Source organism: Eurytemora carolleeae, unplaced genomic scaffold (genome assembly GCF_000591075.1).
Source record: "Eurytemora carolleeae unplaced genomic scaffold, Eaff_2.0 scaffold252, whole genome shotgun sequence".
NCBI classification, from domain to species: Eukaryota; Metazoa; Arthropoda; class Copepoda; order Calanoida; family Temoridae; genus Eurytemora; species Eurytemora carolleeae.
This window is the reverse complement of record NW_019396306.1, coordinates 175051-186943: the sequence shown is the minus strand read 5'-3', so window position 1 is coordinate 186943 and position 11893 is coordinate 175051. Positions and strand designations below refer to the sequence as shown.

General features: G+C 32.5%; 1 protein-coding gene across 1 annotated transcript in view; it reads right to left on the bottom strand.

Annotated features, from left to right (window-relative positions):
* Positions 1–3841: 3841 nt before the first annotated feature.
* Positions 3842–11893, bottom strand: part of LOC111700622 (ras-related GTP-binding protein A) — a 12660-nt gene continuing 4608 nt past the window's right edge. The window contains exons 6-12 of the mRNA XM_023471594.1: positions 11567–11649; positions 10226–10298; positions 9901–9982; positions 8266–8387; positions 7118–7198; positions 6146–6259; positions 3842–3968 (exon numbers count right to left, since the gene is read on the bottom strand). Coding sequence (XP_023327362.1) covers positions 6149–6259; positions 7118–7198; positions 8266–8387; positions 9901–9982; positions 10226–10298; positions 11567–11649 — 552 coding nt within the window. The 3' untranslated portion in view covers positions 3842–3968; positions 6146–6148. The remainder of the gene's footprint in view (positions 3969–6145; positions 6260–7117; positions 7199–8265; positions 8388–9900; positions 9983–10225; positions 10299–11566; positions 11650–11893) is intronic.

Sequence of the window (11893 nt, the reverse complement as noted above, 5' to 3'; positions counted from 1 at the left end):
CCCCCCCCCACCCATTAATCTCCGGCCTCCTCCTCCATCTTCTACCTCTATTAAAACACAGATGTTGCAAGATGCCCCTAAATCAATGCAAAATCTTTAATTTATAAATAATGTGTAACATTAATATATTTTCTACTAGTTTTAATATAGATTAACCAGTGTACAGCTTGTAAATAAACTTAGAAATAAACTTTTTTTATTTTGATTTGAACGGTCAACATATAAATTCACTGAAGAGGGGGAGAAAGGAATTTATGTGAACGTGCTAAAACTTGAATTAAGGGTTGGAATCAACAAATAAATCACAGAATAAGATTATCTATCTGTCTGTGTTTTTAACCTACCTTTTCTTACCCTACCTATACCTATCTAAAACATACCTACTACGGTGGACTAAGCCAGTGGGGTCGGTCTAATAGACCTAGGATTAGGCCGGGTACTGTAAAAAGTCTGAACGCGCCATGGGAGTTGTCATAGTTAGCTCTCGCACGGGATTATGCCAAAAAAATTTACCCCTGCATACCATATACTTACTTACCTACCTTCCTACAGAATGTCCAATATGCTCTGTCTCACTCCATTTTAAATTTACACCGTTGAATTTGTAAATACATGTCAATATCCATATTTAGATTAGATTTCATTTTCTTCAGATTCCTGTAAAACATCGTTGTTGCAATTAACTTTTAGTAACTTAGTTTTCAACACTCTCAACAGTCTCCATAGCAGAAAATTCCACTGGTAGAAATGGTAAGCGATACCAAAAGCTTCTCAGAGTGATTGGATTTTGACAACATAAGCTCCAAGCCTCCAAATGCAGTCTCATGGGAGACTGGGAATGTACAGAAACATTTTTTACATTAATGCCCCGTCAGGGAAAGTAGGAATCATAATTCATAACAATTGCAGATGATCCAAAATCGAGGAAAAAAGTCCTTATTCCAGAATTAGCTCAGGGTGAGCTTGGGACATGATTTTTCCTTCCTAACTATCTACCTAGTACCTACCAACCTAACTATCTACCTATGTCTCATGGGAGACTGGGAATGTACAGAAACATTTTTTACATTAATGCCCCGTCAGGGAAAGTAGGAATCATAATTCATAACAATTGCAGAAGTGTGTGCCTAAAGTCCTTATTCCAGAATTAGCTCAGGGTGAGCTTGGGACATGATTTTTGCTTCCTGCATTTCACATAATCCTTTGGAAGGGCTTTTGTGAACATACGTCTTTAAAATTTGTAAATTGGGCCATTTGTCTTTGGGACAATTTTCTCTTTAGTATGGTATTATTTATCAGATAATTCACCATAGAAGGAGGTAACTTCTCAGCTCTTCCACCAGAAATGTTTAGTATTTGGTCGTTTTTGCAGCCTATGTAGCGAGGACGTATTCAATTGTGAATTTTTTACCAGCATTGGTAGTTTTTGATGCAGAACTTGCAAAAGAGCATTGTGGATTTTTATATACTCCTCATCTTCTTTGTGATAGAATATTCTTAAAAAAACTGGAACAAGTTTGTTTCCAGGGCTGAGGTAACTGATCATTACGGATTTTTCATTTCCATCTTGGTTGGTTTGATATTTATAAACGGTTTTAAAAAGTCTCAATTTATAGAAGACAAATTTTACCTACCTAGCTATCTACCTAGTACCTACCAACCTAACTATCTACCTAGTACCTACCAACCTAACATAACTAAATGGTGCCAACCTACCAACAAACCGACTACATCCCAACATACCTACACACCTACCCATCTACCACCCTACTCACCTACCTACCTAGTAACCTACCTATCGATTTAGTATGTACCTACCTACTTAACTTACCAATCTACAAATCTATCTTCCTATATACAGGGTTACAAACAAAGGATTAGACTGTAAAGACGACCCAAAACTCTAAAAATATGACGATTTGAAGCTTAATTTTTAGTTTCTGCATTCAATTGAGTATTTTAATGGCTTACTATATGATTAAGCACAGAAACAAGCCAGTTTTGGCCTACTGGGAATCCTGAATGCAAGAAAACGGACTTAAAGAATTTCGTACAATCGTCTTTGAAGTCAAGTTCAGCTTTAGTAAGCTAAAATCTAAGACCCAAAATAGTATTTTATGAAAATACGAAAAATCTTTATGCAATTTGTGAAAATGGGGATGAAAGTGAAGGTTCACTGCCTATTACACTTGAATATTTGTCTATTTTGACACCACCGAGGCCAGGATTTTATTTTAAGTTAGACCATTGTGATTTTAATCAAAATTCTAAGATTGTAGTTTCGAATTTCAGCTCCATAATCAAAATCGAACTCCAGATTTTGCTTCAGAATTATGCAAGTATTTTTCTCTTAATCCTGCAATTTTTTTCTCTAATTTTTAATTTTTTTACGAAAATCCTGAAGTTATTTTTAAATCTTAGTATTTTACTAAAGACCTTGTAATTTTTGAGTTCATGTTTGATATTAGTTTCTTGGCCTCTATTCCTAATCCTTACTAGGGCTTAGCACGTTCATGCATTTTTCAAGCAATTAGTTAACGACAGTTAACAACAATATCTCCTCCGAACCACATTCTTCTCATTTTCTCGTCCTAGCCACCTCAAAATCCTCATCCTTCCAATATTATTTTTTCTAAATGTCCAACCATTGCAGTTAAAAATATATTTTGAAAATCTGGCGACATTAGGACAAAAATGAAATGTTAAATTTTTAAATAAAAAAAAAAGATAAATATGCTCCATAGACGATGTTCTACAAATAAGCATCTCTATCAGTGGGAAGGACGAGAATTTCGAGGTGGCTCGGACAAGAAATTGTTGTTGTAGATTACTACACAGTTTTGTAGCCATAGATATACACATTTTAGAACTACAAACAGCTAGTTTATATACTTCAGTTTAAACAAAGCATTAGCAAAATTCTGATAGATTTTTACGCGAGAGCGTAAACAAACTGTGGATTACAGTGTCATGTTCAGATATACACAAAGTTGGTAAAAACAGAAATAACCAAGATCAATCGGAATAATTGTCGTCTTCGCACCCTAGTTTAGATAGAAATAACTATGACGGTTCGAAGGTTAAATTGTGTTTTTAATTTCAACGATTAATCCCTGCATAATTAATAGCAAAGATAACTTATCCCTTGTAATTAAATCAATTGTCCTATTCAGACAGGTATACATATTTCATACATTCCTTATAAGATCAGTTATTAATAGTTTGCGTACAGTGCTCGGACATTAATTTACTGCTAAAATACGCAATACGCATTCCTTGACCGTACGCAGTAGGTCGAGTATTGAACTGTCTGAGAAGCCTCATATCTAGCGTCTATATATGGGTGTGTTAAATATTCCACAAAAACTTTTATTTTCTTCACAATCTCAAATTCATATCTATCATACATACATACATACACACATACATACAATACATACATACATACATACAGGCATACAGACACACAGACATACAAAATTCAGATAGGTCTAAAGAGTAAGCCAAGTTAGTTAATTAAGTTAGTGAAGTCTGTTCAAGTCTTCAAGTCGGTCGAAAAAGTAACTCAAGTCATTATTTAGGCAGGTGATTCAAAGAAATTCCAATACCTGTCAAGATAATCAAAGTCAAACTAATTTTGTCCAAGTCAGTTATATAAAGTTATCCCAAGCAAGTTAAATTCCTTCTGAGTCAGTTCAAGTCTTTCCAAGTCTTTCCAAGTGTGTCCGATCCAAGTCATTCAATGTCCTCCTTCCATGTCTGTCCAAGTAATTCCAAATCAGCCTCCGTTTAAATCCACCAGGTCATTCCGAGTCAGTCTGATTCATTTATCTCTAAATACTGAAAATATCAAATGATATATTTCTGATAAATATATAAAAATATTATTATAAAATAAAGCATAACGATGTCCCCCGCAGCATGTTTTAAAATTCCGTTATCCGGCAACCACACAGAACTTTCTCAATCTAAAAAAAAAATCATTAAAAATCGGTTTAAGTGCTCCGATATCTTTAAAATATACATCTTTTAAGAATTGGTCTTAAGAAATGAAACTATGATTTCAATCTTGTACTATGGTTAGACTTTGTGATATGAAATGAATGAAAGAATGAACAAGAAATTTTCAATGATGATAAAATATCTATGTGAGCCATCCGAGAGAAATTTTGTGTTTGCAAATATTACACCAGAAATTATTCTTGAAACAGTGAGAAAACTTAAACCTAAAAACAGTTCGGGTAAGGAGAATATTTCTACCAAGCTACTGAAGGTAATAATTGAAAGTATTGTCTATCCTATAGCTCATTTGTTTAACCTTTCTTTTAAAACAGGATATATCCCTAGTGATTATAAATGTGCAAAAATAATTCCTATTTTTAAAACTGAAGAAAAAGATAAATTTAATAACTACAGACCAATTAGTATTCTCCAAGTCCAAGCGCTAAGTAAACTTCTTGAAAAAAAACTGCGACACATATATTTAAATATCTTAACAAGTTTGAGATTTTCTATCAATATCAATATGGATTTAGACCAAAACATAATACTAATCAACAATTACTAAAAAAATAAAATTTACAAAAATTTTAATAAACCTGAACCAGAATTTACACTGGGAATATTTTTAGATCTAAAGAAAGCTTTTGACTATTGTAACTTAGACATTCTTTAAAAAACCTCAAGTACTACAGATTTTAAAATGTAGCTACCACCTGGTTTCAAAACTACCTCGTCAATAGGACTCAAAATGTATATATAAATGGTATGTTTTCTAAAGAAAAAACATTTTTTGTGGTGTTCCCCAGGACAGTGTTCTTGGGGTTGGGCCCCTACTATTTCTCATATGCATAAACGATTTGCCTTTAGCAATGTCTTTTTTAACTAATCTATTTGCTGACGACACTAGTTTTCTTAAATCATTTCCAAATATCGAAAACTTAGTAATTGATGTGAACTTTGAACTAAAAAAGGCAGCTGCATGGTTTCAGGCAAACCGTTTAACATTAAATGTCTCCAAAACAAAGTTTATGATATTTAGGAATAAAATATGCATTTTGATCCTAAGAACTGCAAATTAAAAATTGGAAATGAGATTCTAGAAAGAATAGGAGCTGACTGTACAAATAAATACTTTAAATTTGTTGGACTCAAAATTTATGAATTCTTAAATTAGGACTATCAAATTGAACGTTTCCAATAAGATTACTAGCTTAACTTTTGCTCTGAATCAGATTAAAAACATTTTACCATTCGTCTACTGTTTATAATGCACTTGTTAGGCCACATATTGAGTTTGGAATTGTAACATAAAATAAATATAAAATAAAATATAAAATATAAAATGCTAAACTACAGAAAATCAAATCTTTGCAAAAAAGCATTCAGATTCAATATTGTTCAGATTAGAACTTCTAACTTGATGATACATATAAACTAGGTGTTCTATCTTTTATGAATAAATACTTTTATGGAAACCTTCCAACTTTCTTCCATGATATGTTTAGTTCTTTAGCTGAACCAAATAGAACCAAATCATATAAACTTGAGCGGGTTCTCTTTAAAACGATAGAATGTTTTCCCTCCGCGTTTTTTCCAAAATTATGGAATTCGATTGAATTAGAGCTTAAAGAAACTAAATCTGCGAAATCGTTTAAAAGAAAAGTCGCCGAGAACTATTTAGATAGTTGTGCAAGTTATATCTGTAAAAGAAAAAACTGTGTTCCATGTGGATCAACTTAGTCTTCTTAACCCTGTGTTCCAACCCTTCCGCTGTGTACCCTCCCTTTCCCTTATACTGCTACACTACCTCTTTACCCTTTTCCTTATTTATCAACCAATTAAAACAACCTACTCTGGTTAGGCGGGTCCAAACTACATAGTAAATTGTGATTTTTTATTTATATTATCTTGTGCTTTGTAGTTGAATAAAAATATGAACAAATGAACAAATGAACAAAAGGATGAAAGGATTAATTAATGAATGAATAAATGAAAAAATAAAAAAATGAAAAAATGAATAAATAAATAAATAAATCAATGAATAAATTAAAGACGGAAAGGGTGGATGAATGCATGAATGAATGAATGAATGCATAAATGAATGAATGAAAGGATGAATGCATGAATGCATAAATGAATAAACCTTTTATCTGCCGAATGTGAGAGCTCCTCTATTCTGAATCTGACTGTCCTTCTCCAATCTTTCGAAATGTTTCCTTGAGTTCCGAATATTGATGAGTATAGCTTCACTAGGAATCTAGCAATCAAAATATAAAATTAAATAGGATAAAAGCAGGATTCATCAGTGCTTAATATCCGGATCCATATCAACTAAATCACAAAAAAACAAATGGCATTATTAATAAATTATTATTAAAGGCGCTGTGATCATAATTTTAAGTGACTCTCCTTGCAGAGATGGCAATGTTTGATTCACAAGGGTACCCTTGAAACCTTTATCTGGTTAATAATGTGGAAGATAACCTCGCTTTTTTAGCTTGAAAAGTGTTTAGTTNAAACATTGATATCTAATTCGTACTTAACCAGACAATGCTTTCGAGGGTACCGTTGTGAATCGGGCATTGTTATCTTTGCATAAAGGGTCCCTTGAATGTACGCTTACAGTCCCTTTAACCTTCATAAAATTTTACAGAAATTTGTTTTACAAGAAGAATTTAGGATAAGTGTCAGCATGAAAATAGAAAATATTTATCACTTGTTGTATTAAAGAGAACTATTTACCTGACTATCTGAAGATATGACCATGATATAGGTGTTAGGTGTAAACACATCAATGTATTAAAGAGAATATTTAACCTGACTATCTGAAGATATGACCATGATATATGTGTTGGGTGTAAACACATCAATGTATTAAAGAGAATATTTAACCTGACTATCTGAAGATATGACCATAGGTGTTAGGTGTATACACATCAATGTATTAAAGAGAACTATTTAACCTGGCTATCTGAAGATATGACCATGATATATGTGTTGGGTGTAAATACATCAATGTACTATAGAGAACTATTTAACCTGACTATCTGAAGATATGACCATGATGTAGGTGTTGGGTGTAAACACATCAATGTATTATAGTGAACTATTTAACCTGGCTATCTGAAGATATGACCATGATGTAGGTGTTGGGTGTAAACACATCAATGAACGCAGCAAAGTTAGAATTTCGAACCTAAAAATCAATTATGTTTCTTTCACATTAAATTAAAATCTTTTATTTATAGAAATTAAATAATATTCAATAAATATAATATAAGAGTTTTCAGAATTAATAGCGCAACTTGGCGACCTCGTAACTTTTAAGTTTTAAAATCTAAACCCAAAATATAAGAAATTCAATAACGGTCTTTTTTTTCAACCAAACAACTTCTAATCTACATGGGAATATATTTCAATCTACATGGGAATATATTTCAATCTACATGGGAATATATTTCAATCTACATTGGAGTATATTTCAATTTACATGGGATTAATTTCAATCTACAAGGGAATATATTTCAATCTACATGGGAATATATTTCAATCTACATGGGAATATATTTTAATCTANTCAGGGTCTTTTCGGTCTAAAAACGACTCTTTTATTAGTACTAAAACAGAGTCGGACCGGCGCCAGTTTTTGGGGTCGTGCGGGTCGTTTTCAGACTCTAAAACAGGGTCGTTTGTTCTATGCGGGTATTTTAATCTACATGGAAATATATTTTAGATAACTGACGAATAGGAAGAATATGTTCAAATCAACTTATTAAATGAAATGGTTTTATGTACTGACGTTACATGGTTCTGTGTACACTTCACAGTTCTCGTGTTTCATGTTCATTGGACAATATTTATAGTCGGTAACATGAGTCTAATATTAGTCACCTACCTATTCCATAGTTTTATGAAAGGTAATAATGCAAGGAAAATTAATTGCAGTTGCGTATACTCTGCGTACATATTGAAACCAGTCCTCTCTGGGCGGAATTTGTAAACAAGAATAGATGCATCAGTGTTCNTTGCAGTTGCGTATACTCTGCGTACATATTGAAACCAGTCCTCTCTGGGCGGAATTTGTAAACAAGAATAGATGCATCAGTGTTCGTTCAGGATTCGAGGAGGTTAAAAGCATTAATTTTTGATAATTTTGATAATTCACACAATAGTTTCCTATGACCAGAATATTTTATTGATTATTTATGTGAAAGATGGATTATAACCTTGGTTTTATGGGTTTCCCTGTAAATATGTGATTACCTCCATGGCCTCGAAATGTGCGGCTAGTTTCGAACAGCTGAGTTTGAACTGTTTGATAATGTTCGAAATCTTCTCGAACCTGTGAACATCTCGATGCTGATGACGCTGTGCGTGAGAGATAACTAAATAGATAGATTGGTAGATGGAAAGATAGAAGGATAAATAGATGGAGAGATAACAATATATATGAGCGATCTTTAGGTAGATAGACATATAGATATAAATAGATAGATAATTTTACATTTACAGATTTGAAATGTGACCATCATAAATCCACCAAACTGCAACGGTAAAAAAAAATTCAAAAAATAAATTAAAATTAAAAGTGAAGATTGCATCAAGGAATGCATAAAACAATTTGTTTATAAAATGTTAAAAAGATAATTTGATTTCTTTTACTGATTTGACATCATCTCATAACGCGCACTATTGTAAACTTGGAATTCAACATTAGATATAGATTAAATATATACAGATGGATGCCTCAATACAAATATATATATACAAGAGACTACATATACAAGATTATACAAGACTATAAATAGAAAACAAAAAAGATTGATAAATATGCAGACAGATAGATAGGACACAAGTTTGTTTCGTATCTTGTAAAGAAAATTTTAAATGTTAAGGCAACCCTCTAAAAGCGAGGAAGCAAAACAAGAAGCTTTACAAAAAATTCATTTAAATAGTTTCCTTTTTAAAAGTACAAAAAAAGATTACTAATCCAAATGTAAGTATNTTGGTTTTTATTCTGTCATTGGTTCAAGAATTTTTTTTTTGAATGAGAGAAAAAAAAGAAGAGCCAAAAAAGCACTGCAGGATGAGATATTGTCCAAAAGAGCACTGCAGGATGAGATATTGTCCAAAAGAGCACTGCAGGATGAGATATTGTCCAAAAAAGCACTGCAGGATGAGATATTGACCCAAGAATTAACATTTTATCTAATGCAACGCTATTCTCAACGATATCCTTTAAACTCGGGCTACGAAGAAATGATATAACCTCGTTTTTCCATCTTAAAATTTTAATTGCGGTTTCTCTAAAAATGTCACTAACGGATATTTTGCCAACTGGGAGAAAGAAAGCAAAAGACATAATTATTAATTAGTCTTTTTTCGAATCTGCTTTAATGTTAATTGGATAAGTGTACCGTTCTTAATCGGAAACTTGGTTCTTAACATTGCACCAACAGTCCCTAACGGTCCCTTGCAGGGAGTAAGGAATATAACTGACGCGGTTCGCCCTACCATATGATTATATATGCTTTGCAGACGGGTACTCCATTTGTATAAGAAATATTTGTCTGATCGACAATTACCGCCTATACAATAACCTATTTTGAATATTTCTAATACAAATGGAGTACCGTCTGCAAAGCACGCATAATCATATGGTAGGGCGAGCCGCGTCAGTTATATCTCCCTTCTATTCCTTACTCCCTGGCCCCTTACCCCTGCTCCTAATCCACCATAGGGGGGTGCATATTTTGTAAAGAATNGTGTGTAAAAAGTATCAAATAGAAAAAAAACGTGCTTTTTGATGTCAAATTTCCTCCCCCCTCCGCGAGCATCAAAAGTTGTCCTAGGTGAGGGGAGGGGGTTTGTTCCAATGAATATGATCCCATGATTTACCAAGAAATGTTGCTCTCTCGAATAGAAGAACCTCGTCTGCGTCCTGGATCTCAGCAAACTCATGTAGGCTTGTCTCTATCTCCTGTACAGTTAATTAGCAGTTAATTAACAGTAATCAGTACAACAACACATGTGCAGTTTGTACAGGATTCTTGTTTGTTTTTACCTCCTGTACAGTTATTGAGGAGTTTGTACAGCTAATACTATCCTTACGCAAATGTACAGTTTACAGTACTTTCAGGTCAAACATTTAACTGTTTCACACCCACCGAGATAAATTTATAAAATAATTTTAATCTTATTTTGAGATTGGAAAATTTTTCACCTGAACGTTTGGTATAAGCATGTATACAATGGAAGACCAAGCTTTATATAGTGTCTCATCCCAAATACTCGTCCTATAATAAATATCATCATATTAAAGGGACTGTAGACATAATTTCAGTGACCCTTTCTTTAAAGGGAGTGACCGGCAATGTCTGGTGGTTGAACTGAGTATGCAGTATTGTACACACATTTTTTAGGATTCATTTGAGACTAATAAAAAGTTTCCACGATGTTTAATTTAATTAAAATCACGAGTTTGGGTGGGTACGTTTTCAGAATCGTTTTTTTTTTAATTATTAAATGACGACAATGAAAATAAAGTAAAAATTATATAGTAAACTAATTAGATGTTTAGGAACATATTTCTCAAAAGAAATTTGTCAATAAATCAATGTTAGAATCAATTATTTCGTTTTCATCATTATATTGAATTTCTAGTTTTCTATGAATTTGTTTGCAGATTTTTTACAAATTCTTCAAATGTCGTTTTTACAATAAAAATTCCTGAAAATCTACAGAAAATCTTTGTGAATAATGAGAGAAAATAGAAACTGATAATTTAATAAGATTACTTGTTTTGATAATAAGATTAATCTTTATTTTCTCAAATTGTTCCTGAAACATCTAATTTGTTTACATTATTGTCGTCGTTATTTAATAATTAAAAAAACCGATTCTGAAAACTTACCCACCCAAATTCATTATTTTGAAAGTCGACTTTGCGCTCAAACTCAGTAATTATACGTCGTAGAAACGTTTTATGTGTCCAAATGAATCCTAAAAAATTTGTCCACAATACTGAATACTCTCTTCAACCACCATACATTGCCGGTCATTCCCTTTAAAGTGTGTGTCCAATTCACAACGGTACCCAATAAAGCCTTGCACAATCAAGAATAAATGATATATCCAAGTCTTAAACTTTTAAAATTTATTATTTTTCTTAATAAAAGTGACTTGCTGATTTTGAAGAAACAGAAACAATAAAGGAAGTTGGCAGAATTTAAAACTTATAAACTAGAAAAACAACAATCATCAATCACGTTATTGATGAGATAAGGTTCAAAGTGTACTGTTGTGAATAGGATATAGACAACCCCTTACAGATTAGTGATCAAGAAAAAAGAGAAAAATAATGCATGGATCGGTACTTCTTTCTATCTATCCATACTTTATCATTAAACATTGAAATAAAATATTTAGGGGAAAAAGATGGAAATCAGAAGGTTATTAGAAGGTTATTAGAAGGTTATTAGAAGGTTATTAAAAGGTTATTAGAAGGTTATCAATGGAGGGTGACTTGAAATTACGTTTACAATCCCTTTAGTAGTTTCCCTACTTGTAGCAAGTACAATCCAGGGGTTTAGACAGTTTCTTCAGATCTTCCGCCCTCTCGGCAAATATATTATCTCGGTGCTCCTCCTGCAATCAATATTTATTGAAAAATATATTATCTCGGTGCTCCTCCTGCAATCAATATTTATTGAAAAATATATTATCTCGGTGCTCCTCCTGCAATTAATACTTATTGAAAAATAAATTATATCGGTGCTCCTCCTGCAATCAATATTTATTGAAAAATATATTATCTCGGTGCTCCTCCTGCAATCAATATTTATTGAAAAATCACCCATTCATAATGATGAGGCATTCGTATTTTTAGGTT